A 27,966-nucleotide genomic window follows, 5' to 3' on the forward strand; every position below is an offset into this window, starting at 1 on the left:
TAGGAAAATGGATTAGTATGTTAAATGGATTCTGTAATGCCTTTGCGTTTGGGGGGTCGAACGAGTTGATGCTGCTGTAGCGAGAAGCGGATGGAGGAAACGCAAAACGCAAAACAAATCATAATAAAAGAAGCAAGTAGTATACAGCGTGCGCCAAAAACTAGTGGAGTTGTGGATGCCTTGCGAAATGGCTTGATGAGGATAAAGAGAGATTGAGGGAGAGAGAGAGAGAGATAGAGAGAGAGAGCGATAGAGAGAAGGTGGAATGGCAGGGTTGGAACAGAGGAGTAGAGAAAGAAGGTGGCGGAGAAAACGGGCAATAGGTTCGGGATGGGGGGGGGGGGGGGGGCTTGGTGCTCACCTTGACGGACAGATCGATGTTGAAGTTGTCGAGCAGCGGTGGCTGCTGCGGTCCGACGCTTTTGAGGTTCCGCTGCGGGATCGGCAGCTTCCGGACGGTGGGGGACTTCAGCCGGAAGTCGGCACTGCCGTGCACGGACGAGCTCTTCTGCGGCTGGGGCAGCTGGCGCTTGCCGTTGCGTGTCGGATTGGGCAGCTTCCGGCCGGTTCGCATGCCGACGCCGTTCGGAAGTGACGACCCGTTGGTTACGTCCGGCTGGCTGCCTCCGCCGGTGGTCGGGAGATAGGCCGGCCCGGGTCGATAGAGGCCGCCGCCACCACCGTCGTAGTCGTAGCCGAGGTCGTGTCCACCGCCAACCGTATCGCTTGGGCCGCAATCGAACATGCCCATCTTGCCCTTCAGCCCGGCCAGCGTTCCGGTGAGTCCGGTCGCCGTCGCCGTCGAGTCGCCCGGTCGACCCCAGTAGCTGCCGGCGCCCGTGTCCATGGCTGCCTTGGCCGTGCTCGAGCCGTTCATCAATTCGCTGCCACCACCGCCAACGCCGCCACCAGTCGCCGACGGGTCATAACCTCCCCCCAGCTGGTGGTGATGATTCATGTTCACTTCGAAGCCTTGCGGTAAGAGTTTCTCTGTGTGTATCTCGAGCTTGCCAGTCTTCCAGTAGTACCCGTGCGTGAATCCATCGTTCATGTACGCCTTGCTTTCGTAGAACTTATCATCCATAGCTGGTGGAGAGACAAGATAAGACGTGTGTACGTGTGTATGTGTGTATGTGTGCAAAAAGAGGGGGTATTAGTAATGGCTAACCATTTCAGGCGACTTAAATGTAAATCTTTCTCCGTCGACTAGACACTCCGGAGACATTGGGGCAATCACTTGGTGCGGGGAATCACATCTCTGGTGTAGAAATAAACGTTGACGATTGCATATTGCGGGAAGGTAATTTGATTGATTGTAGCCCCGAGCCGGCTCCAGGATCTATTTACAGCCCGCAATTGGGTTTATGCCGTTCAGTACCCTCACACACGCTAGTTCCCTGAGCCTGAATAGCTTCCCACTCTCCTGCATTCGTATCCAGCTTCCTTGAATCGTAAAACCCCACAACTGGCTGGCCCAGTTTTGAACAGCTGACACCTGGATATGGGATTCGCACTCGAGTCGCTTCTCAGCTGTCAGTTGTTGTTGCAGGTCCGTGACGGGATGGACACCATGGGATGCATCCTAGCGACGGCAAGGGCTGATGAAATATAGGGTCAGACCTCACCTACGACGACCCTTGGAATCACTTAGAAGCCTGGACAGTGCATTGTTGAAGTAGAACCAACTACCCTGGGTATTTTTAAAGGTCCTCAACCTACCAAATCCAAACCATATTTACACTTTGCACTTAATAGCCACAGTCCCGGAACAAACTGTAGTCTGAAGCCACTCGGTGCTCAAGGATTTGGGGCAAGCCGTAGTCCCGTAGCCACTGGGGTTTGTAGGGGGGATGCAATCTCAGGCTAAACACATGGATTTGGTGCAGCAAAATGGGGCACGATTATGAATGATTAAATTGGCACACGCTCTTGACCGCCAACTGGGGGCTCTCGCAGCGAAGCGATGCTGGAAAGCTTCAGTGTGTGCCACCGAAGGGGACAAAGACGGAATTTATAACAACATCCATTAAACACTATTTTTAGCACAACATTTCTATTTATACGGTACACTTTCTCTGTGTGCGCATGTACCGTGACACCGCCTGCGTGAGTTTGTGTGTGCCCGTCCTCCGCTCGGTCACCCATTGCTTATTCATGTCCTCCGGAACCCCCCCACCCCGGGCCCTGTCAGGAAAAGCGAGGGGCCAACTTTTCGATGGGGGAAAAAGCTTTGCCCCGGACGTCGCTGTTGGGATGAAACGCACCAACTAATTAGCTGCCATCGACGCTCGGAGGATTGCATTTTTGCGACGTGGGATTGAGGTTGATTTCACCGACGACTCCAACGAAGCCACGCTTGGGTCACGTTGCGGACCCCATGTTCGCGGTGGAATCGGTGCACAAAACCCGCACTGGCTTCGGTGCCCCATCATTGGGGTTTTCGGTTTACAGCACGGATGAAAAGATTGCAATACGCACACATGCAGCCCGCTCACAAACCCAGTGAAGCCCGCGGTACGTGTGTGGGCACCTATAGAGAGTGGACGCGGAGGCGGGAGGTACTTCTCCGTTGCAAAATTTGCATTCAGATGAACGAACGCGACTCCTCACGGTATGAGTGTTTTGCCAATTCAGCTGGGCAGGTCGATTTATTGTTGTTGGACGATTGTTCGGTTGATTGCGAAGCTGGAGTTGTACACCACGGCACCACTGTAGCCAACCATCAAAACCCTTCCAGGCTGATGCGGTATGCCTGCATACAGTCGACTTCCCCCCTTCCACATGTATCGATTGCGTCCGTTAAACAACCGATTACGTGCTCGAACAGCTATCGGGCCAATGAGGAGGGGAGGGGAGGGGGGGGGGACTACTTTTGGAGCTTCCCGGAGACTGGAGAGTCGCAGAGCTCCGGAGCTCGCTTTAACGCGCACCACCTGGCCACCTGGATGTGTGCTGAGGATACGGCAAGATTAGTCACTAGGGCGTATCGATGCAAAAGGGGGATCGCTGCACTGCACCCTGCCGAATGGGGTCCGTCCAAAACTGGACTTCCCCCCCCCCCCTCCCTCCCTCGGCCGTCTCTCTGTTCCTTCATCTACTCCTGAACACACTCCTTGCCACCTTGCGAACCTTGCACCTGAGCCTACGCCATTGCTCCTGCTCCACCTGGTGTCGCACGTCACGCTCCACGGACCTCGATGGTGAACGCAAGAATATAGCACCGTACACCAGAGATGGACACCAGGCACACACCAGATTCCTGCAAAATTCCAACCCGTTTTCTTACTTCGTAAACACCAATCAGCGATATTTTATCGATGGCAAACATCGCAAACCAGCGCTAGCCCGTCGAACTGGTGACAGATCGACATTTTTAACCACTGTGTGCGCCCTGTGTGTGTGTGGGGGAGTTTTTATTATTTTCGTTGCTTTTCCCTATTTTTTCGCTTCGCACGGTGGCAGAACTGTTTTTCTCGCGCCACTTTCTGCGCCTGCCCGGGCCAGGCGCTGGTGACGTTTTGTTTTGTACGTCCGCGTCCCGCCGCTGGTCTCCGGGCGCCCGATATAGGCTTGGGCAACCCCCGTCGACTACCACTACGCGCGACGGCCCACCAGAAAAGGGCTTCCCAACGGCGAGTTTTGAAAGCTCTAGCGACACACATGCCAGGCGGTGCCTGACTTTCGCGTCACGTTCGAGTCAACGAGTTTTTTGAACGTCTAACGGGTAACGTCTAAGGTCCTTTCAGGCATGTTGACAGCATGCTGCAGACAAAAGACCATCCACAGATATGCCATCTCGAAACCGTACCCTTAACAAACAAACAGTATACACTAGGATTCAAGTAGTAAGAATTTAAGATTTCTTGTGTGCCCTATTGTGTTTCAACATCGCCCAACAGTGAGAGCTGCCAAATTGGATAGTTTGGAACATTCCAACTTTGGAACGTCACTTTTACTTTCAACTGCTGCTAAAAGGCAAATATTCCCTACGTTTAACAGTATAAAATCATGCGTTATTTATATGCTTTACTTTTATGACATCTTTTATAATGCTGATTGATTGCAGAACTAGTAAAGCGTCTAAAGTAGCAGTGGTGGAAAAGCCACAACGTGAGGGTCAACTTCTAAACGGCAGCAGCTGTTGTAGGTACCCTGTACTGCACTCAGAGCTATTAACTGAGCAATCAATTCGAATCAACATTTCAAAAAGATAACCTTCTTCAAAAAGAATAGTTACTACTAATAAGTTGATGTTGAAAGATTATTGTAAACTTATAAATGAATTTGTCCATGTTTTAAAACAAAGCAGGTTCTAAGAAACCCCAATTTTGATCGAGGGTATTTTTTTCTTGTTGCTTACGAGTTGGAACAATAAAAAATCATAAAAAAAAATACTTAAATAGATACGTACAGTTGGTGTTACATTGACATTGAAAAAAAAACAATTTCCAATCATACGCAATTAACTAGTACCGGGAAACATCAAAGGTACACGCAAGATTAAACTGAAAATGTTTAGTGCTAGTTTCGTATGTGGATGTTCTCATTTTCAGCCACAACTATTGCTTTAAAAACTGAAAGTTTTGGTTATTACTGTTATGCTTTGTATCAGTTTCTACATAACCATCAAATAGAGCTTAGCTTTTCGTACGAGGCTTCATTTTTTAAGAACTTAAATTCATATAACACTATTATTCAACGAGGCACGAAAGTATTACATACTATTCAAAGGAATTGGATAAAAAGTTAAAAGCGTGAAATCAGAAGCTGCTTATGTACTAAAGCTAGACAAATAGCATGATAGAGCAAATGGATGCTTTTGCTTTGTGTATGTATCAGTGATAAAATCAATTAGTTTTCTTTGAAATCAAAGCAATTGAGTTCATAAACATACGAAACAAAACATAAGATAGTGTGCACAGTGTAGTAAATATTTCATGTACAATCCTGTTCTTTTCGTTGAATGAGGTCAAACTTATAAAATAAAAAAGCGAAATTACATTGTTGCTAACATTTGACGTTGGCGCTAACCTTCAACTACAACGACCACTCGATTACTGATCCTGCAGCGCGTTTCGTTTCGGACGAAGTAAAACGCACTAGACCTTTACTAATAAAATCATCGGCTTATATTTTAGTAATAACTTATAACACATCAATTACACAGTTGTCATTTTTATTACATTTAGACTTTTTTCCTTCGTTTCCTTCTTGAGCTATACGAGACACTGTTGAAATTACATTCAAGACTTTTTTTTTCTTTTACTTCAATATTCCACCGTCGTCACGCGCTTAGACATACGTTTTTTTTTTGTTTATTCTCTCTGAAGACATATTCAGTGCTTGTTGCAGTCGTGAGCAGTCGAGTTTGATGAGTTCATTTCAGTTTTTGTTCGCAGCGTCCTATCGAATTTCGTTTCAGTGTTTCGCCTTTCGAGAGTGTACTGCAGCGATTGTGTTCTTTTCTTTTCTCTTCCTCGCGTGTGACTGGTTTGAATTCATCCGTTGCGCCCGTTTTCGCGCCCCCGAGGTGGGGGAATTGATTAGTATGCATGCACAAATGTCTAAGATATTCCGTATGCAGAGTGCCGATATCGCTAACTGATTAATATCCTTGCTCCTGGATCTTTTTGTTCGTTTCTCGCTGGTACCACACCTAATTACTCGCTTCCCGGAGCCTTCCGCTCCCTATTCTGCTCCACTTCTCTCCTCACCTCCACCCACTCCAGTTACCATTCGTTTACTCCTTTTTTTTTGCTTGCATTTGTTTACAGTTAATCAAAAGCGATGTATGACGTTTTCTTAAAAACATGATATTTTGCTTCCTTGCTTGACATTATTTTCGTTTCGTTTGTCGTACGCGCTCCCTTGACATAGTTTCACATGGTGTATTAGACAGATGGTTGGTTGCGTTTTTTTTAAAGGTTTTTTTTTATACTTTTTGTTTTGTATTCACTCCATATACGGATTACTTCTGTTTCTTGTTTGTTTTTGTATTTGTATTCCCGCCCCACAATTTTCCCCTGGCTCACAACATGAATATCCCATACAATATTTTTTTTTGTTTGTATTTTTTGTTTGTTATGAATGTCTGCGTATGTCTCCTGCCCCGTCTCGCTTCAAAACCATACTGGTAGCTTACCATCTATACATAGATTATTTTTTTTTGTTTCGCACTACATTTTAATTTCCCTCCCATAACTCCCCCCTCGCGCTTGTCTCACGTCAAACGGATCACTCCGCGGACATGATACTGTGCACCTGCTCAAGCTTGAAAGCCAACCGCTGCTTCTGGGAGAATTCATCTTCCTCGAGGGTGACAGTCAGTTGCTCGTTGTATTTTACCGCGTACTGATAAAGCTCATGTAGGGCGCAGTTGGTATTAAATTCGGTCAAGTGCAACTGAAACAAGACAAAAAAACACACAGAGAAAGAACAGTAAATGCATTGTCCGTGCGCATCTGCACCATCGACTATCGAGCGCGCTTCAACATACCCTAGATTCTTCGGCGAGCATCGCATTCATATCCTGGTCGGAGATGGCGGACATCTCCCGGATATCGTTGTAGTAACGCTCGACCCACTCGCGATACGATGGAATATCCTTAGCGTACAAAAGCTTTGAGCTGGGCGAATCTTTCCCTGTGGAGGCGGACGAAAGAAAAAAACAAACCAAAAGAACATCAGTACCGGAAACGGGTTCGAAACACACCGAGCGCCCGCATTACTTACCTAGCCTATGATCCGACGTAGAACACGAATCCATGAAGGTTTGAGCCACAACCGAAAGGCAAGAGTCCACGATGTTGGACTTATGAATATCGAATACGAAATTAGGATTTTTTATGAGATTCACCCAGAAACTGTTGGGAAGAGAAGGAAAGAAAAGAAATTGATATTTGAAAAAAATGTAAGTGCATCCGAAAATCATGCCCCGGGTTTTGGCATTGAGTTCCCCGAGCTTAAAGAGGTTTACCCTAAATAGAAACAAACTAAATTGAATGCGACAAAATGATTCTTCGACACAATATGTTGCTATATGTTGATTTTTGATGATATATCATTAAATCTCATTAAGAATAATAATTCAGTTTTATAACTATCTATAAAAAGGTTTAAATATGTTGAAATTATTCAGCACTTTAAAAAGCAGATATAGAACCAATTCAAATGCTACTAGAGATTCGCTTTATAGGGCGCTCAATTTTTATAAAAAAGGCATAATAAAGTTCAAAAACTTATTTGCACCTTATTTGATTTTTTTTGTTAGGACCTGAATGAACCTGAATGAATTAAAGTTAATTGCATTTCGACTCATGATACATGCCACGTTAACTCGCTAAGCGTTCGATCACTTACCGCAACGGTAAACTGTTACTCTTCCAGGTATGCACAACCTCCGGATCGGTAATTCCATGTAAAAGCGCTTGATCGTCTAGAAAATCAAACATGTACTTTATTGCTAGGGGCAGTGCGGAGCCGCGGTGAGCCGTGCTGAAGATGGTTTCGAACAGATCGTCGACGAACTTTTGCAACGTGCCCTACGGAGGGGAGAGATGAAGAAGAAAAACCAGGCGGTTGGAAGTGTGTTAACGAAATGGTGGGGGATGTGACCCTCGCGTTGTTGAACCCTACCTTGGTGGCTAGCAGCCGAGTGAGATAGATCTCGGAAACCATCTTGTTCACCCGCTCGCCTTCCTTGGAGCCGTCGCTATCGTGGTGCTTCACCAGGTGCCAGTACTTGAGGCTGTTCTCCTGCAGGTCGACGTTCATGGGGCTGCCGGCGCGACTGAACGGGGGCGACGGTGACACGAACTTGGATATGTTTAGCGTTTCGTACTTGGGGATCTTCTCCGAGTACTTCTCGCCGAGCAGCGTGATATTGTAGATGGAGCTCTCCTTCGGCACCAGGCTGAGGCAGGATCCCTCGCTGACGCGGTAGTGGTGCAGCGTGTTCAGCTTCTTCCACTCGCCGTCGGTCTTGGACGAGGCGTCCTCGTCGTACAGGATGAGGCGCCCGGTGGCGCCGGTGCGCCACTCGAGGTCGAGGTCCTCCTTGCGCGGCCGCTGGCTCCACGGGATCGCCTTGTAGATCGTGTCGAGGCACTTCTCCTTCACCTGGCCGATGCTATCGCAGTCGAGCACCTTCACCGGAATGTTTTCTGTATTTGTTGGAATCATCTCGATATTATTGCACAGGATCGGCGGCTGGGTGATGCTCGCGTACACCGTGATCACCTTGAACTCGATCATCTGCCGGATCAGCTTTTCCTCGCTCAGCGAGTAGCGCGCCTCGTGCGTGATCGCGTCCACCGGACCCTTGTCGATCTGGCCCTTGACCGCGCGGAACAGCATGTACAGCGGCTCGCCGGCGCACTCCTTCAGAAACTTGTACAGCAGGAAGGTGAACCACGCCGACAGCATCTTCTCCGCGACCGACTCGGTGCGGCGCAGCAGCAGCTTCGGGTGCGACTTCCCGTCGATGCACTTCTCGATCAGCTCGGCCAGCAGCGTCTTCAGGATGTCGGTGCAGTACTCGAGCTTGCTCTGCAGCGTCACCATGATCAGCGACGCGACGTTCACGCGCTCACGCATCGAAAAGTAGCGATTGCTCTCGAGCGTCCGAATGAAGAGCAGCAGGAACGTTTTGTTCATCACCAGCTGGCCAAACAGGCGCAGGCCCTTCTCCTTGCGCAGCAGCTCCGGCTTCTCCCACTGCAGCACCACGTGGTCGTCGTGGTTCGGGAAGAGAATCTTCATCGCGTACGTGCGATAGTCGAGATAGGGGATACCGCCGGACGTGATGTCGCCGCCGAGGTCCGTCATCTCCGTCTGCAGCTCGGCGAACGCCTCCTTGCACTCCGCCGCCACCCGCAGCTCGAGGATGTCCATCTGCTCCTGCATGTTCTTCAGCACGCGGTTGTTCTCGCTAGTCTTCTTCCGGTACGCCACGACGAGCGCGACGAAGATCGAAAGGAACACCGCAATGCCGACGACCACGAACCACGTGATCGTATTGCTGCTGAAGCTGGTCAGAATGCCTGCCGACGAGTACACCATGTAGCCGATGTCAAACTGCAGCGAGTTGCCGACCAGCACCTTCACGTGCACCTTCTTCGCGTCCGGATCCATCGGCGGACGGCAGGTGACCTGCTGGCGCGACAGCGACGTGATGTTGCACACCGCATTGTCGCCGATCTTCACCACCACGTCGCTCTCCTTGCACGCCCGATCCAGATTCTTGCCGTTGATCGTCAGGTACTCGCTGTTGAAGAGCTTCACCTCGTCGAACTTCTGGTACGTCGGGTTCGGGTACAGCTCGAAGTAGGTGTTCCTCTTGGACGAAAGGTTGCGCACGCTCATCACGTCGTTCATGATGAAGCCGTACTCGAGCTTGAGCGGTTCGTCCGAGTTCCGGAACGGATCGTCGTCCTGCAGGTCAATCTTGGGCGAGTAGCACTCCATCAGCTGCGGATTGATGGTGATGCACTCGTTCAGCGAGATCTGCCCGTCGTAATACACGTAGATCTGCGGTCGCTGTATTGAGCCAAAGTTTCGCCCGTGCACCGCCATTTTAATGCCACCGGCCGGAATACCTAAGAACAAAAAACATTGGGTTTTCGTCGATGTGAATCGTGTGCATTTATCTGATAAAATAAGTCAAATTATAGAACGTAACTTAACACAAAAATGTTGATATTATGTCTTTAAGCAGTGGATTAAGATGAGATTATGAAAAAAAATTAAATGTTTTCACATTTTTCCGTACGTTTAAATACTGCACGGAAAACAAAATATGCGGAGACACAAGAGAAATATAGGTTTTTTAAACGACACCTCCTTGGAAGATGAAAATAAACCAGGAAGATTCACAAAACGAAAAGTACACAGCGAATCATGTTTCGAGAAGAGAACATCATCAAAACTGATTGTGGGAAGAAACATTTTAAGTACGCTAAACTCGCGTTTCAACATATCAGTATATAAAACATTGTTTTCGTAAAATAAGTTCCTATTTTTGATGAAAAATAATATTTAATTATTTGATATAAATATTCTTATTTAAGCAATCAAGAGGTATATATATCAAACACAATCAAGAAGAAAATATTTATCAGAATTGTTTTAATAATAAGACCATCCTGCAACCCAGAACTCAGAAACAAAAATATAAAAATTTAATCTTATCAGTTTCATGATACGATTATTTTCTCTTCTTTTTTTAAACAGGCTTTCGAACTTTGCTGCAGTGCATAATGGGAGAATGTTTTTCAAAGATAATGAATCTCTAATCTATCGAGCTGATTCTTGAGAATAAGCAGGTCATCAAAACAGCCTCCTAGCACATGCGCTTTATTTACGTTAAAAAAATAAACATCTTCCAGATTTCAGCGTATTAAAACCGGATTTCCCAGAATATGAGATTTCTCAGTAAAAAGGCGCTCGCGTGTACCAGTTCCTAGAGAATATATAAACTAAAATTGTTTCTTTCTCAACCCAGTGATTTAACGATTTAAACGATTCAAACGATTGAAAAACAAACGGCATCCTCAATTACCTTTTGCCGTTTTGCTCTGCCCGATGTCACCGGAAGTGACGTACTCGATGTACGGGTTCGGCACGTACTCGAACAGGTCGCCGTTGAGCTCGCGCACCCCGTTGTCGAACACCATCTTCAGCTTGCCCTGCATCTGGTTGGGCACGGCGGTGGTCCGGCAAGTTGCCTCCCGGTCGTTGGTGCTGAGGATCTCGCACGGGTGCTGATCGAGCAGCGCCCGCACGCGGCTGCCCGTGTTGAGGTACTTGCCGATAATCTTGATCGTGGTGCCGCCCGCGATCGGTCCGTGCTTTGGCTCGAAGTTCTCGATTTCCGGATCGACGAACTCGAAGTCGTTCGCCGACTCGCCGCGGAAGTCGGAAATCTGCACCACGACGCGCCCGGACCGATGGGTCTTGACGCCCGGCCCGTCCACGCTGCACACGATCTCCTTCGTCTGCACGTACAGCTCCCGGAACGGCATGCAGTCGATGCCGGCGATCTTGATGCCGCCGTACACGTCCTCGAACTTCTTGCCCAGGTTGATGCCGCGGATGGTGATGTTGGTGCCGCCCTCCCACGGGCCCGTTTTCGGATCGAACGAGTGGATCTCCGGGTTCGGGCACGTCTGCTGGTTGTTCAGCCAGTCGGTCTTGTTTTGGCCCTCCACCTTTCCAGAGATGCCGCACTGGTCCTCCACCTCGCACGTATTGGACGACGAACACCAACCGCACTTGTACTTCTCATCCAGCGCCAGGCACACGCCGCAGCTGTCCGACATGTCCCGACAGCGGTAAATGACAACTGTATAAGGAGAAACAAAGATTTAGCACATCCAAAAAGCAGCCACACAACGGCATACGTACCGTGTATGTTGTTCGGATTGTCCAGCGGCTTCGAGCCACCCCAGATGACCGCGAAGGTCGCGTTCAGCTTGGGTGTCTTGGCGGTGTAGGTGAACTCCATCGCGTCGCAGTAGATGGTGTCGCCGAGCAGCTGCGCGTTGACGCTCGTCACGCGGCCCTCGACGTTGAACTGGCACACAAAGCGCGTCTGCACGATGAACTGGCCGATGATGTGCACCTTCACCTTGACCGACTTCTTCGAGCCGGCCGGCACCAGGATCTCCGAGCCGTCGCCGGTCACGTTGATCGTCGGGCAGAAGCCGGGCCCGGAGCGGTAGCTCGGTCCGATGCGGCTGATGCCGGTCACCAGGATGTCATTGCGGCAGTTCTCCGCGGTGTCGTGCGTGCACCGGTGCGCCTCCACGCACCAGTCACACGGGAACTTGGACGAAACGCACTGTGTGCACGACAAGTGGGTGCTGCAGTCGAAGAAGGTGAACGTCGTCGATACGATGTCCGGTCCTTGGGATGTCTTGATCGAGAGCGTTGCATTGAAGTGGTCTGTATACAAACGAAACGACACAAACATTAGGTGTGACGAAACAAGAAATAGGAACGAGAAAACTCTACGAAAAAGCATGAGATGTTGACGGTTTTGTTGGAAATATGTTACATTGGTGTGGGACTTTGTCCACCTGAGATGATTTGCCTAATCTTAATAATATGCTGACAATAATCAGTAATTAATTATTATGTGTTTTCCTTAAAACTTAAAGTAGAAGTAAACCTTTATTTGTACACAGTTTTCATAATGAAAACACTATCAAAAGCGCATAACTGCTTTTTTTCTTAATAGGTAATCTGAGAGGAGTTATTAAATATGTTTAAACCGACAAAGCAAAGTTGAATTGTTCCGAACAGAATCAAGCGCATCCCAAACAGTTATGGTGATTTTAACCACAAATTCAGAGTCAAAATACGATGAGACAATTTCAAAACTAATTCACATGAAACTACAATGGGTCTTGTAATTATTTTTAGTAATATACTGACAATATCCATTGGATTCATTAATGTTATCAAAACATAACCAACATTAAAGTCGAGGTAAATCAGCAATTGCAAAACGATTTCGAAATCTATAAAAAGACTATCGAAACTTATTTTAAACCATTATATTGATAGTTAAGTAAAAGTTTGGATGCCATTAAAAAAGGGGTTTTAATCAGAAACAATCACGAATTTTGTAAGAGTACAAAAATACGATATAATATAATAAAGATTGTCATTCAAAACATGACCAATTTATCACTCCCAATTTTGATTGAGAGCAAACAAATCATTGTAAGCCATTGTAACATTGTTATTAAAAAGTAACACAGTTTATGGATGTTTGTAAAAAATATCGTAGCGGGTACTCACTCTCTCCGTAGCCAATTTGTGGGAGCAGATCGGTCCGTGGTGTTGTGCAGTTGACGCCGTTGCGCTTCTTGGTCGCGTTCGTGATGATGGGCTTCTCCATGCTGGCGAAGGTGAAGGCACACACGAGCGGTTCCTTCAGATTCGGTAGGTTTTCGATGATGAGCTCGAGCGTGCGGGCGGTGGTGCGCTGCAGCTGGTGCGGCGTAACGCTCGTGATGGTGGTACACTTGCCCGACTTGTAGCTGAGCCACGAGAGCGGATCCTTCGAGCTGTCCTGGCACTCGTACTTCCGGCTGCACTTGTTCTCGAGCGAGCACCAGCCGCAGAACGGGTCCTTCGCCGACAAGCAGGCGTGGCAGGTGGTGTAGACCGAGCAGTCGTAGATGCGGATCTTGAACAGCTTGTACTTGGACATCAAGTACAGGTCGTCGTGCTCCGGGTCGAGGTACATGTCCGGCTGGATCGGCGAGCCGAGATCGACGTTCATCATCGCGTACTGCATGGCGGAGGTGGACGACTCCATGACGATCTTCTTCAGCTGGCCCGTCTCGGTGCCGATGAACACGACCGTGAAGTTGGACGTGGCCGTCACCGCCACCGAGGTCATGCGCTCCTCGGACAGTATGACGGCGAGCGAGGCTACCGCCTGCTCCCCACCGAGCGGCGAGTTCACGTCCAGCCCGCAGAAGTCCTCGCCGATCGTCTGCAGCTTGGTCGCGATGCACGCCATATTCTGCGAGATGTAGTCGAGCCCGCGCAGACCCTCCCCGTTGTAGCACTTCTTGATGTTGTGCATGAACTTCTTGCGGATCGCCTTCAGCGAGTACACGCACAGCGCCGACCGGTTGACGGTGGTCGCATCGAACACGGCGAACAGTACGTCGTCGTTCGGCGTGATCTCGAGGCTCTGGGCCAGCTCGTGGCCCGGTTTGCCCACGTACGCGGCGCTCACCGTCTTGAACTTGGTGCCGTCCTTGCTCGTGCAGTCGACCGGGATCTCCGTGTACGAGTGGTAGTGCGAGTCGTCCTGGCAGATGCGCACCAGCTTCGTGATGCGCTCCTTCGAAGCGTAGTGTGAGCTGCTCTTGTACTGCGTCGTGAGGAAGTACGAGAACCGCTCCGAGCTGAAGCCGTACACGTAGTTGATGATGTACGTTTCGCGCGCGTAGTTGTTGACGAAGACGCGCGTGCCGGTTGTGACGGCGCTCGCCGCCAGCTGGAACAGCCGGTCGCGGGCGAGACTACGCGACGACACCGCCGGTATCTCGCTGCGGTACGGCGAGTTGCCGGTGAACGTGACCGCCACGTACAGCACGTTGTTCTCCGTCGACGCGGACGGCAGTGGCGGGCCGGGCGCAATGAACGCGACCGTGCTGGCGTTCGCCGTGTTCGCCACCACCGCCTCCAGCACCTCCTGGTCGACGATGCTGATGTTGTGCAGGTTGCGTATGTGGCAGATGCCCTGGAACAGCGAGCCGCACACGATCAGGTTCTTCGCGTTGCTGTCGATCAGCAGCACCTTGTTTACGTTGTCCATCGGCTGCTTGACGGCGCCACCCGGACACTCCAGGATCGTACACTCGTACGAGTCATTCTGCGGCCCGGTCGTGACGGCCGTCAGGATGTTCAGATCATTTGATATCTGATATAGTTTGTTCACCGCTCCGACGTAGACCTGCGAAACGAAGGAAAGCGAGTCGGGATAATGTGTTAGAAGACCTCTCCTCCTTCGTTCTGAGCTGGATGTTGACATGTTGACGGTTACTTACACTTCCAGTGCTTCGGTCCACCGCCAGGTGGTTGAGTGTAGAATTAAAAACTATTTGACTAACTAGTCGACTGCTAAGGTCTGTGGCATTGTGGTTTCCCTTCGATGGGAAATTATGATTGGCCTGCGGTTGGACACAGAGTACGCCGATGAGGATGATGAGGATGATGCCGTAGCTCTGGAACCGCTCCATTACTATGATGCTCTGCAACGAAACGAAACCAACCCGAGCGTTAGTGGGCGATGCGATTATGATGCGGTTTGCAACAACATTTGCTAAAGCTGGCTTTTGGGGTAAAACCTGGAAACCGGACGGAAATCAACCACTGTACTTTGCTGTGCTGTGTGTGTGTGTGTGCGTGTGTCCGATGTAAGCATTGACATTTACATAGGAAAGTTTGCTACCAGGCAAGATGTACCGACGATGACATCGCCCCGTCAGGGTTTCCTTCCAATTTTCCACCAGAGAAGCCTGAAGGGAGCCAGTCCTTTGCCGGGTTACGTTGGGGTGGTGGTTGCTGTAAAGTTTCCCATTACAAATGTGTTTGGTTCTTTCGGGAGCCGTTCTTCGCCGTTCCTTCCTGTCACTGTCGTGCCTTTCGCCGGACGCCGGGGCATGCTCTAAGGACACGGCACCGAGCACACAGGCGACACCAAATGTCACCGTTACTGAAGTGAAGCACAAAAGTTACCAGTCGCCAGTGCTTTGTCCATCGGTAGGACTTCCTGCGCCCTTTTGCTGACACTCTTCTTTCGGCTGAGCACTGGCAGCGCTCGGGAAAAGCGGCTAACCCTACGCCCCGGCTTCGCGGGGAGAGAGAACGAACGAGCGAAAGTAACTGCTTTTCCCTCCCTGAGAGCCAAAAGTGCGCCTAGTAACGAACTCCTGCCCTTATTTCCCCCTTACCTTTCCAACCCAAGCCCACAAAAACCCACATTTGAGATTGCACATCTCGCGAGCAAGGGCTGTGTGTGTGTGTGTGTACGAGTGTGCGCCCGGTACACGCATGCGCACATAGGGTGTTCCACAGGCTCGCAGGCATTACTGTCGAGTCGCTCCTGGACAGGAAGGACACTTACATTACATCCTCCACCCACCCCGTTGCAAACTTTTCCGACCCAGAGAGAAGAGAACACACACAATCCAAAAATAACGAGAAAAAAAAACGACCAACCCCGGCTGGAAAAACGGGAGGAAGCCCGTGTTAAGAGTTCGCCAAACCCCGTTGCAACAATTGTTTGCACGACGGCAAAGATTTCGGGGCGTAAGGCTAAAGATTGCCACCGTCATCATCATCATCACCTCCGGAGAGCACACTCCTTGGCTCCTCGGAAGGGCTAGGCAGAGTTTTCCCATTTTCTTTTTTATCCCAATCTTGCTACGCTCTCGCCCCTTCAGTTAATATTACATCTCATCGCGAAATAATGGCAATTACGGACCCGGCTACTAAGTTTTTCGTTGCAATGTTGGTGGCCATTGGGGTGGCATAGAATTTTGCGGAGAAAAGGCATTGTAAGCTTACAAGTTCTGCCCTTAAAACAACAACTAGATAGGATGATGCATTTGAAGATAAAAGCTTTACAACAAATTGTAACTTAACTTAAGAGAATGTAGATTTAAGATTGAATTATTTTAGTTTCACACAAACGACTACTATTGCTTTTCAATATAGGTTTTCTAAACTTGACAACCGAAATATAAGAGCAATTGTGAAAAGAAATATTTATAAGTCGACAAAAGTTGAAGAAGACGACATTGTATGCTTCTGTAACACCTTTGCAAACGAAATGTGTAAGAAATATTTCAGCATCGACAATTTCTACCACAAACCCAAAACTGATGTAGTAAGCGAAGTCAAAAAATGTCAAGCAAGATTTAAGATTGACTTGACGAAATAGCACAAAATGGGATCACCGAATGACAGGAAGCTAACTGTTTCCAATAAACCACCTGCATACTTATTTGAAGTAACGAAAAGTAACCACATTGTTATCGTTGGTAAATATAAATCACTTAGGACTGGAAAGGTAAACCGATAATCCAACGGTACAAACTCCTTCCGCCTTGAAAACTCTTCTCATAAAAGCTTTGGTGTTGGTCTGACGCACAGTTCAAAGTTTCCGTCGACTACTCCACTATCACTGACCGTTCTGGCGACTGGTTGTGCTACTGAAAGGATGAACTGCAGCCACCGGGTATCGAAGCTATCGACGAGGTAACCTTGGGAATGCCGTTAAAGAAAATCTCTCCTCCTACGGCTGCAACGTGTGATGACTTTCCGGCAGAGAAGCGACGGATTAAGTACCGCCTGCAAGCGCATTCAAATGGTTTTAATGCAAGCCCACCCATCCAGAAGTCCACTCGCGTCGATTGTTGCGATGCACATCGCGTATGCTGTTGTATATAATCCGAGACGATTAAAACCGTTCGGGGAAACCATTATCAAGAAAGCGGGAGAGGACGAGGCGAGCCCATTCGTTTAACCCCCATCATTGTTGTAAAGAGCCAGCAAATGGATGCGTTTGCATACGCCTTATTAGCACCCTGGCTGCAAACAACATTTTCTGCAGGAGTAATTGCACGTTGGCCAGCAGCGCAAGGATTTAAAGTCCTCTAGCGACAAGTCGTTATAATTTGAACTAAAAGCTCTTTTCCAAATGGACTTCCACACAAAGAATTTGCCACAAAGATGATTGATATAGAAAGGCATAAATGTTCCATTATGATTTTAGATAAGATCATCTGCACCATACTTAACAGATTACATAGACTAATTACTTTAATAAATGAATAATTTTGCTACAATTTTAGTTGATCATCCCGTATACAAATTCGAAAGAATTTTGTCAAAAAGTAGCTCTACCAAAAACAGAAGATGCCATTTCATTTAATTTTTGCAACTGATGCTTCAATGAAATGCTTACACATAAAGCATAACAAAGTTTCAACATTGAATTTGTTTTTAGTTTTTAGATGCCGAAATCTAAATTTTTGCTTTGTTTTGGTTTTGCGTATTTAAAGTCCTCTAAAACGACCCGTTATATTTTTATCAAAAAGCTCTTTTCCAAATGGACTTCCAATATCACAAAACCAACACATAGACTAAGGACTCTATTAGTGGATAATTTTGCTACAATTGGGAAATTAAGGACCGTCCCTTTAATTGCCAACATGATAGCTATAGCGAAATTAAAAGACGCCTTCCTTCTATTATTTTAATGCAATTGACGCTCCAAGCAATGTTTTTACATAAAACATGAATCATGTAACAAAGGTTGAAATCGTAATCGTTTCAAATCATCTTTGAATTTGCTCGTTTTTCTTTGTTTTGGTTTTGAGGAGCGTATCGCGCAATCATCGGCAAAATTAAGGTACTTAAAATAGCAGCTCGAGTCACACAGAAGGTGACATCACGAAGTGGGAAGCAGATGACTCAGGTTGAAACACTTGCCCCACAGGAATGTTCCCGACGGAACACGCCTGATAAGGGGACTCTTGTTTGGTTACCATATCAGATCGATGTGTAAACAGCACCGGACGGTAGGGAATTTGGTGGAACATGACAACACACCTACGGTTGGGTTGTAAAAAGTTTAAACCTTTACGCATGCATGGAAGAGCAAACTTCTAGAATAAACCCGTTGTTGCGAATCAAATTCCTTGGCAAATTCCATACGAAAACACTCGCATATGCTGGGATGATCTTCTGTGCGTTAACCGCTTAATCCCTCACCCCCTTCTGTGGCCAGGGTTTCTTTTGTCAATCGATTGCACCTAACAGCCGTTTCCGCATTAGTCGAGTTAATATTTGTCCATCTTTGACAGTTCAGCATGCGGTTCGTGCCGGTGCCAAGGTCTTTTGCTGCTGTCTTTTCATTTCCCGTTTGCTTCTTTCGCCTCCAGACTCCACAGTGTGTTCAATTGAATATTAACCAGCATCGCAGCTGCATCGCCCTTCGCCCGAGATGCTTCCGAGGGTGGTTTGGGTCAGAGGGAGGGAGGGTCCCTGTAAACTGGGCATATGAGTAACAGAAAAAAAGACCCCCAACACACAGCAGTGGAAGCAATCTTGAGGCCGTTGCGCGGGCCGTTTTGCGTGGGCAGAAGCGCAAATGGATGCTGGGGCGATGCAAGTGCAATCGTATCTTGTGTCCGGTCGGCGTGTGTGGACGGATGGCATTATCAGCGCACTATTGCGGCTGCATTATCAGCTCCTCCCCACACCTCCTCCGCGGCCAGCGACGCCGTTTGTGAAGATTATGTTCGGCTGGGAAACGGTTCGGTTGATGGTCGATCACGCATCCCCTCGCCCGTTCTCGTGGTTGATCGTGACCAAAGGGGGGGGTTTTGTTGTTCGTGTTTCGCGGTTCATTGTTGATTGTTGAGCGGCTTGTGTCATCTCCGGGAAGAGGGGTTTTGCTGACTTTCCCGCCGTTCCGTCCACCACACCGTCCGTCCACCCAACGTAATGCTGCCATTTCGATTGCTTTCGCCATCCAGCCAAAACCAAGGGACTGATTCTCTTCCAGAAAAAAAAACAATGTCGCCCTACTACTATTTCAATGTGGATGAAGAAATCCATTATTAGAGAAGAAGGGCAACTAATTGTAAACTTCAGCTCTTGCTAGAACCGAGTGGGAGGGGGACCAGCTGCATGCTGAAGTTGCACTTGCACCGTGCGATAACATGCTTGTGAAGTAAATAGAGTCCAAAGATACGCGCACATACACAAACACACACTCACGAGCAATCGGATTGCTTGCAACGCGGAAGGATTATCGTATCGGATGCACTTCCGGTAGCCGCGTGGGTGGGTACAAGAATGATGGTGGGGGAGGGGACAGTTTACTTGGTTACAGAGAAATCACCAACTGTAACCTCTATCCTGGCTGGACGAGAATGCACGTTTAATAAGCGTTTTTTCTTGTTTCGCCCATTGACCAGCGACGTGAAAGTTCATGTCGCCGCTTTGTCGTGCGTGGTTCGGTTTTAATTTTCCACCAAGTTTTTGTCCATCTTATTATAACAGGGGAACGTTTGCTCTTGCTTGCTTTGCTCGCTAGGACTGCGACGGGTTACAGCGACCTCCACTCGCGCTGATTCGGGCTGATCACGCCTTTTTCACGCCATTTGTTGTGCCACCTCCTCCCCCATGTGTGTGATGCACACACTATATGTGCGACTGGAATGCGAGGGATGGCAACGTCCATCATGGTTTCGTCATGCGATGTAACATTGTTCTCCATAGCGCACACACTTTCCACGGCTACAGTTTTCTTCGTCTTTTTCCGGTTTTGTGGGTTTCGGTCCCGATTTTACCCCTCGCTTGCTAACACTGGGTGCTGCACAATCTGCTTATCTCCGGGGGAACACCTCCGTTTAGGAGTCGGACTGCCTGTTTTTACTTCCACTGCCATTCGTTCCTTTCCACATTTTACCATTATTCGATCGAGCTACAAATCTTACCAATCGAATATCGAACAGACGCGCGGCCTGCGATATTACTATGTTGAACCCCGCGACGACCATGGCGGTGTGTGCATTACCTCTCCCTACCCCCCGTATTTTTTCCCTCCTCTGTGCCCTTCCTCGCTTTCTCTGTCGCTTGCTCGCTCGCTCTGTTGCGTGGTAGTACGAACCTCAAAACCATATGCAGCTTCGGTGCTATCCCGTCATTCTTGGAGCTCCCTGCCACGGCCAACGGCACAGTTTTCCGGCACCGCGCACCGGGACACTTCGATTTTCCACCACACAACCCGCGCGCGCCCCCGCCGTCCGACGGGCCACTCCGATTGGGCCAGTAACAAACCGTTGTTCCCGTGCGTTCTGTTTCGATTCCGAATTTCCGTTTGCGTTCGCCGTGCGTTGCTTTCACCTTTTTGCTTTTGCGCTCTCCGTTTCCTTGCTCCTCGACGGAACACGGGAACGCTTTTGAAAGCACCCGTGATGGCCGCGGCTCTGGCTGGTTCGATTTCTGTGTTCGCAAAGCGTTCCAGCGTTCGACGACGACGACGACGATGGTGAGAGCGTTCAGCTTCCCTCTTCTCACAGCGAGTTTGTTGTATGTGTGTGTGTGAGAAAGTGTGTACGTATCGTTACTCGCGATGCTGATGGTTCCGAGATGGTTTCCCCCTGGAGTTGTATACAAAGAAATGTAGCCAAACACGCACACACACACAACACAGTAGATGTGCTCTCGTCGTTTTAGTACAGTTATGTTCTCATCACTTCACCAGCTCTTCTCACTCGTTCGCATCTCTGCTACTGCACCCCGAAGAAAACTCACTCGAGAAGCTTTCCAGCGCACACAGTATAACACACACACACTCACACGCCACCGAAGCGAAGCTGCACAGTCTTTAGGTGGAGGCTCCGGTACGGGCCCTGGACCAACCCTGCCTTTTAGCTGCGTGTGGTTATTCTGACTTCGATTTCCCCCAACATTTTCCTGCACCCTTTTTACGCTGCCGCGCTGCAACAAATCCCTTTCTTCTCCATAATATGGGCGAAACCCGTCTCATATACCCACACCCACACGCACGTACACACCTATGGACCTATGCAACAAACGGTATACAAACGACGGGAACGGCGTGAAAAATCGCTACATCTCGCAGCGCAGGGAGGAAAACAGATTCGTGGGTCAAAGAGTCTCGTTTTCGCTGCCCACGCACAAACCGTTGCCTGCAAGGGGGAAATTTTGATTCGCACGAATCGGTGACATATTTACCTGTGATTTTCCTACTGAATTTATGATTTTACAATTAACCTACACTTAACATAGCTTAAAACTTGGACTCTCATTTTGCCTTCGCCCTCTTGTTGATTCCTTTTTTGCTCTCCGATCGTACTGCCCGTGCGCTGGCCATCTATTTGACGGGCCCAGGGTGTCGTGTGAACCGTGAAATGCGCCCGCATGACGGAACGCACCTTGATGCGATTTATGCCGACGGGTTCGGTGCTCCAGCTGACTGCTACTGGAGAAAAATGTTACCATTGCTTAAGGTTTTCTTTCGCGCAGAGCACTCGTAATGGCAAATTTGATTACTTTTACATTCATTTACATATTTATACATATTACTCTGGCACAATGTATTCACAGCAATGGTAAATTTCAAACGAGCTACCCGGTATACGCAGACGGTTCATTGTCGTAAAGTCGGCTGCCCCGCTCCAGACATTCGAGCGTGCGAGTCTAAACGCAACCAGCGTCAGCCAGTGCAGTGCTCATTTACGGCAGTAGTGTAAATTTGGTGAAGATTTGATTTAATGGCTCTGATACACGCAAGGTAAACAAAATGTGCAGCAGCATAAACAAACCGCCGTTTAGGTGATAATTCGACTTGCAGCAGGCGCATCCGGTACGGGGGGATTCCGTCCAGCTGTGGGTATTTTACTGGCTGTCCGCTCGGCGTACCAAAGCACGGTCGAAAACATTTCCTTTCCGCATGACTGATTTTCACGTTTAATTTGCATTCGATTAGAAGACAGCGCCGTGCTAGGCAGTGTGTGAATCAAAGGAATGCGTATGGCGAACCCGCGTCGGCCTTCCGTTGCGATTTCGCATCGGATGCATTGTGACCGTAAAGAGCAGAAAATCCTGCGATTCGAATGCCGTCGAAAGTCCGCTGCACTGTTGCAATATTGTGTTCCAACCGACACGGAAGATCGGTTGCAATTTGAAGCGCCCCAACGATCAACTCCAAATACGGTCCGTTTTTTACTGGCAACCTGCGGTTATTGAATGCCTTCAAAACTGGAATCACAAAAGCCAGTCGCAGCGCTAATGGCGTTTTTTAATCCATGTTTCCGAGCCCGTTTGGTGTCTTTTGACGACGCTACAAAAATCATTGTTGGGACTCGGTTGATAGCGGCCAATTTTGAAATTCAATGTCGCCGACGGCGTGTAACTTTCTTGCGAGTCTCATGTGCACATGCGTCGAATATTCTGTTGTCGGAGTAAAGAGACGCCAAACTAGCCGACACACAAGGGATGTCCTATGTGTGATAGTAATAGCCGTAGAGTTACACCTTAACGCCAAGGAATGTTTCATTCTTGACTGGCCAACCTCGAACTTCTGTTTGCGAAGCTACACAATCATTTTCCCAACTGATATATGCATGAATATGAACTATGTAACCCTTTTGAGCAACGACCATGCACAGATGGCTCCTCTTGAAAAATACTAATGTTTGCTAAAGCAATACCACCAATGGGGGTGTAATACAAGAAACAAATCAAGAGAGAGCCTCATCTGCGCAAAATGGTAGAAAAAAAACAATCATGGCTTTGAAATAGAAGAAAAGAAAATTCCAAAAACCCTCCTTGCACCTCTTGCAGCTTCGGTCGGGTGTGGAAAATGCGCCAGCATCGGCCACCGGATGTAGTAAGTAGGCAACTTCTGGCGGGGCCACCGCTTCACCATGCCCCAACCCTGTCCCTCGCCGCGGTGGTAGGCGGGGGATGAAACACGAAAACGCGAAAAATACGACTGGTACATACATGAAGTGGGTTTTCACATGAACGTTCGTAGAACAGCGTTCCCAAACACGAGGAACCAAAACCGCGGCGGCCTAACGACACAACCATGTTCATACGATTCTATTCCGCTCTCTTTTTCTTTTTCCCGCAGCATGGAATACAAAAACGAAGGTAACCGAAGATGCGTTTGATATTTCTTGTTCGATCCAAACCCCCTTCCGGCACAGCCCTCCTTTTTTTTATTATTATTCGTCCCGTTCTGCGATTTGTTTGCTTTCCGTTTCCGATCTGCGCCTACGATTAATAATTGCGTTTTGAATGGATGTTTCCAACCCGCGAAATCCACGGTGAACATAAACTGGTTTGCGGGGGGATTGGGGAACATTATGGGTGATATAGGTATTTGTGTTAACGGTTTTGTGAGCTTCATTTCGAATGGGATTGCCTTTTCCACCGTACTGACTAATGTTTCTTTTAACCCCCTCCCCACGGAAACCCATTTCCACGCACCCGGCCAACGCAGGTCACAGTGGTGTGAACCAACTGGGAGGTATATTCGTTGGCGGTAGACCTCTGCCCGACTCCACACGCCAACGCATCGTGGAGCTTGCCCACGCCGGTGCCCGACCATGTGATATTTCGCGAATCCTGCAGGTCTCCAATGGGTGCGTTAGCAAAATCCTCGGCAGGTAAGGCAGCCCCGAATGCTCACACAAGCACAAGGAACGCACGGTTGATTCTTATACTATTTTCTGTTGTCCCTCGCAGGTACTACGAAACTGGTAGTATCCGGCCGAGGGCGATCGGCGGTTCGAAACCGCGCGTTGCCACGCCGGAGGTGGTGAACAAGATTTCACAGTTCAAAAACAACTGCCCAAACATCTTCGCCTGGGAAATTCGTGATAAGCTGCTGAATGAGCGCATCTGCACACCGGAGAACATACCGAGCGTAAGTGTTAACTCGTCTGCATATCGTGACAGTGACGGATGTTCAATCATTACCCTTCAGGTTTCCTCCATCAACCGAGTGCTACGCAATCTGGCGGCCCAGAAGGAGTTCAGCAAAAAGCCGCACGCGCAAGACACGCTCAGCGACGATGTGGTCGGCAGCTACCTGCCGGGCAAGTCGCTCAACGAGTCCTCGTTCATCCACTACAAGTACGGCGAGGGATGCCGGGCGTCGATGCAGCAGGGTGCCGAGTCGGTGCTGCGAATCAATGACAACTACCGGGCGGCGAATACGTCTGCGGTTGCGTCCGAGCCGGACGTGAAACCACTGGGGACGGACGAGCCGGCGGTGAAGCATCAGTTTGGCGGGAAGCAGCACTGCTTTGCCAGCCTTGATCCGGCCACTTCCGGTCCGAAGCAGCCGCCCGGCTTCGTCGACAGCGACACGGAGCGGCTCAGTTTGAAGCGCAAGTTGCAGCGCAACCGGACCTCGTTCACTGTTGACCAGATTGAATTTCTCGAAAAGGAGTTCGAGCGCACCCATTACCCGGACGTGTTTTCACGCGAGCGACTGTCTTCCAAAACGAATTTACCGGAGGCTAGAATTCAGGTAAGACACACGGGTGATTAGGCAATCAAATTCTCTAGGCTTCTTTACCAAAGTGAAATCGGGTTAATTTTCCTTTTTTGTTTCGTTAGTCATGAAAACTACTAGAAAGTTGCAACACAGGTCTTTTAGACAGCCGATGGAGCAAATATCTAGAAGTGTAGTGTGTGCCCTTCTTATAACTGAGCCTATCAAATTACAACGATGTTGATTTGTGGATTATTAAAACTTAACATAACATTAGGGTAAAATATCGCCGAACTAGTTGCCACAGAAAATTACTAATAGAACTGCTGGTTTGCACAATACTGATCATATTTAGTTCGGTTCACCATATGATTTTATTTAAACACGATTTTGAGCAGACCTGATGTTACATTACTTTCATGCACGAAAAATTACATTACCTAATTCGGGAAATTCCTCCAGCAAATGTACCGAACCTCATGGACTGTAATCGTCCCTGTGGTTTTCTTTTTGGGTGAATTTCAATTAGCAGTTCCTTTATGAGTGTTGTTTATTTTTGCTCTATTGTTGTATCCCAAAACTGTTGAATCATATCATCATATCATATCATCATAAGCTAACTGTTACAGTATACAAGCTCTTTTGGTTCCTAGGGTTGAATTGTATATTGGTTGCTATTTAGTTTCCTGGGTTTTTTTCATACGGGTGGCTTCAATTTCGGCAGTCCTATCCTTAACGGATTGCACGTCCTTACAAAGTTTTCTTTCCCAATAAGCAAATGTTTTATTTTCTATTTTTTTAAACATTTCTGGTTCCTTTTGTTATTGAAGAGGGTTTTTGATAGGCGGCTGCTCTAGCTTTTGGCAATCCGAGTTATCCGAGAAGGAGCTGGTTTCGCTCGCATGATTTTAAAGAATTGCCATCTACTTTTCCCGTGTTTAATGTAGCTGTTGATTTGCCACCAGTACGGATTCTACTTTTTTATGAAACTATTTTTCGTGATATTAAGCCAGGATTAGGTTGGTTACATGGTGCATTTTTCGTAGTATGATCGGTGTTTTGGCATCGTACTTCAAAAAGACTATGTGCTCTAGTGTGCATTTGGACTTTATTACTCCTTCGTCGTCTATTAAGGGCCTAATTTCCCATGGTTTGCTTTTAGTCATTCAATGTATTTTACTTGTATAGCTAGTGATCGCTTTATACGATTCCAATTGGGACATTATTCGGTGTCAATCACACTACAGTCTCTTGTTAAAGTTCAAAGTACCCGTAAGTAATTGTGAGAAAAAGAAAGGGGGCAGATCAGTTTTAATGCGCTTGCTGTAAAGTTACTATGAGACGTTCTTCTCTCTGATTGCTGATTTGATATCCTCTTCGACAGGTCTGGTTCTCGAATCGTCGTGCCAAATGGAGAAGGGAGGAGAAGCAGCGCTCGCAGGCAGTGTCCGAGGGCTCGTCGTCGGCAGCAACGGCAGCGGCGGCCGCGGCAGCCGCCGCAGCAGCAGCAGCCGCCGCCGCCGCTGTCCAGAACGCATCCATATCGTCCTGCTCGCTGAACCTGTCCACCGGTCCGCTGGTGACGCACGTCTACGACTCGAACATGTGCGTGGAAGACTCGAACTCGAACTACCTGAGCAAAACGTACCCGCTGGAGCCTTCGTTCCAGAACCTGGACGCGCTCAAGTCACCGCCCGGCACCGGTAGCCATCCGTCCGCCCCGCAGGCGCAGCTCTCGCCGGCCTCCATGTCCTTCAAGATGTCCTTCCCGAACGCCGGCCAGTCGAGCGCGGGTGGTGGCGGACCGAACGGTGGCAGCGCTGGCGGCGGTGGCGGTGGCGGTAGCGGTGGCGGTAGCGTACCGGACGCGTCCTCCGCCAGCCTGATGGGCGGTGTGGCGCTTGGCAACAACTCCAGCTTCTCCCACGTATCTACCTCAGACGACAAGTCGCTGTACAATCACTTCGCCTACTCGGCCGCCGCCAACATGCACCACAGCTACTCAGCGGCCGCGGCGGCCGCCGTCGACCAGTCCTACAACGGGATGTACCTGAAGAACCAGCTCTACAACATCCCGACCAACGCCGGCGTCCTCAGCTTCCAGTCGACGCTCGAGTGGAACAAAAGTTAATGGCACGGGGCCGCATTCGAGTCGGCTCCATCATTCGTCTCCAGCGGGGAGAAATATTAAAAATGCACCTTAATGCGCACCGTGACACGAGAGCGAGAGAACGTATGTATGTGCGCGTCCGTGTGTGTTTATGTGCGTGGCCAGGACGATAGATTTCACGACTGGGTGGTCATGCGTTGTAGCTTGGACCTTCGTTCACAGAACCAATGGATCACAGCTTCATGCATACCAACTACTCGCACACATACACACACTTCCACACACACATACGAACCTCCTCACGAGATGATTGATTAGTGACAAAAATTTAAAAACAAGTTGAAGGATTCCGCCCTGATGCGCCCCGAATATATATAAAATAATATATACAGTCGACACTTACAAAACATTCGCATTGAAAAGTACGAGCGAAAAGTACGGAACCGATACCTGGTAGCGGTAGTTTTAACACGGACGGAACGGCGGAAGTGAACAGATATCATTCGCAGGTAGAATTTCGTTCAAACACACATACAGACCGACAGACGCTAGAGAGGGTGATTAAAACGTGATCAGTAAGCATTGCTAACAGTAACAAAAAAAAAAAAACAAAACAAACAAACAAACAAACAAAAATATGATGGTTGTTCTCATGTTTGAAGTATTTGAGTATTAAGTATTTTTATACGCATAAAGAAATGAAACACGCAAACTGCTGTGGCGCATTTACGCCACGGGCGGCAAAACACTAGAGATGAAAAGTAAAACAAATAAGCAAAAAACAAGAAGATACAAACCGACACATCAAACAAGTAGGATGTGTGCAAGGTTAGTAGGTTAATATTAGGTGGATCCTATAAACCCATTAAATAAATTTGCGTAAACGAAAAACGAAAATAGTGTGGAGCGAAGCGAGTGGAATGTTTAAACAAAAAGGCAGGCACAAAACCGACGTATTAACTACTTCAAAACGGAATGTACAATAAAACAAAACCCAATAGTGAATTCCTATCATTATTCCTGGCGCCAGGCGCCCCACTGTAATTGAGCCACATGCGTTTTCCAGTTTATTTTACCGTTTCTCGTGGGTGAGGTTGATTTCTTTCTTGCAGCAAAACGCAAGTGAAAAAATGCGGGATCGCGGACACGATGATTTCATGTTCTCAGATTTGATTCTCCTCTGAGCATCTATATTTAAATATATATATATATTTATAAGTTTATGTGTACACATACATAAAGACATATGTGTGACATAATGCAGCGGGGATCTGGTTTG

The 27,966-nt window shown here is 48.2% G+C and overlaps 2 protein-coding genes across 5 annotated transcripts; one reads left to right on the top strand and one right to left on the bottom strand.

Annotated features, from left to right (window-relative positions):
- Positions 1 to 5,231: 5,231 nt before the first annotated feature.
- On the bottom strand, positions 5,232 to 22,010 carry LOC131269493 (plexin-A2). 4 transcript variants are annotated; one of them, XM_058271871.1, is made up of 11 exons: positions 21,304 to 21,444; positions 14,574 to 14,777; positions 12,805 to 14,479; positions 11,404 to 11,943; positions 10,559 to 11,341; positions 7,841 to 9,596; positions 7,636 to 7,789; positions 7,360 to 7,541; positions 6,733 to 6,863; positions 6,497 to 6,642; positions 5,232 to 6,402 (listed from the first exon to the last, which is right to left on the bottom strand). In XM_058271871.1, exons 2-11 carry the CDS (start codon positions 14,763 to 14,765, stop codon positions 6,235 to 6,237), a joined length of 5,727 nt encoding a protein of 1,908 aa, XP_058127854.1. In that variant the 5' UTR covers positions 14,766 to 14,777; positions 21,304 to 21,444; the 3' UTR covers positions 5,232 to 6,234. The 4 variants fall into 4 exon arrangements, with proteins under 4 accessions (XP_058127854.1, XP_058127852.1, XP_058127853.1 ...); XM_058271869.1 differs by having other exon boundaries at positions 7,636 to 9,596; XM_058271870.1 differs by lacking the exon at positions 21,304 to 21,444 and adding an exon at positions 20,213 to 20,463 and having other exon boundaries at positions 7,636 to 9,596.
- Positions 21,843 to 27,621, top strand: LOC131269494 (paired box protein Pax-6-like). Its single transcript, XM_058271873.1, has 6 exons — positions 21,843 to 21,862; positions 23,207 to 23,226; positions 23,579 to 23,744; positions 23,824 to 24,004; positions 24,065 to 24,613; positions 25,962 to 27,621. Exons 1-6 carry the CDS (start codon positions 21,843 to 21,845, stop codon positions 26,706 to 26,708), a joined length of 1,683 nt encoding a protein of 560 aa, XP_058127856.1. The 3' UTR covers positions 26,709 to 27,621.
- The last annotated feature ends 345 nt before the right edge of the window (positions 27,622 to 27,966 follow it).

Source organism: Anopheles coustani, chromosome X (genome assembly GCF_943734705.1).
Source record: "Anopheles coustani chromosome X, idAnoCousDA_361_x.2, whole genome shotgun sequence".
Lineage (NCBI taxonomy): Eukaryota > Metazoa > Arthropoda > Insecta > Diptera > Culicidae > Anopheles > Anopheles coustani.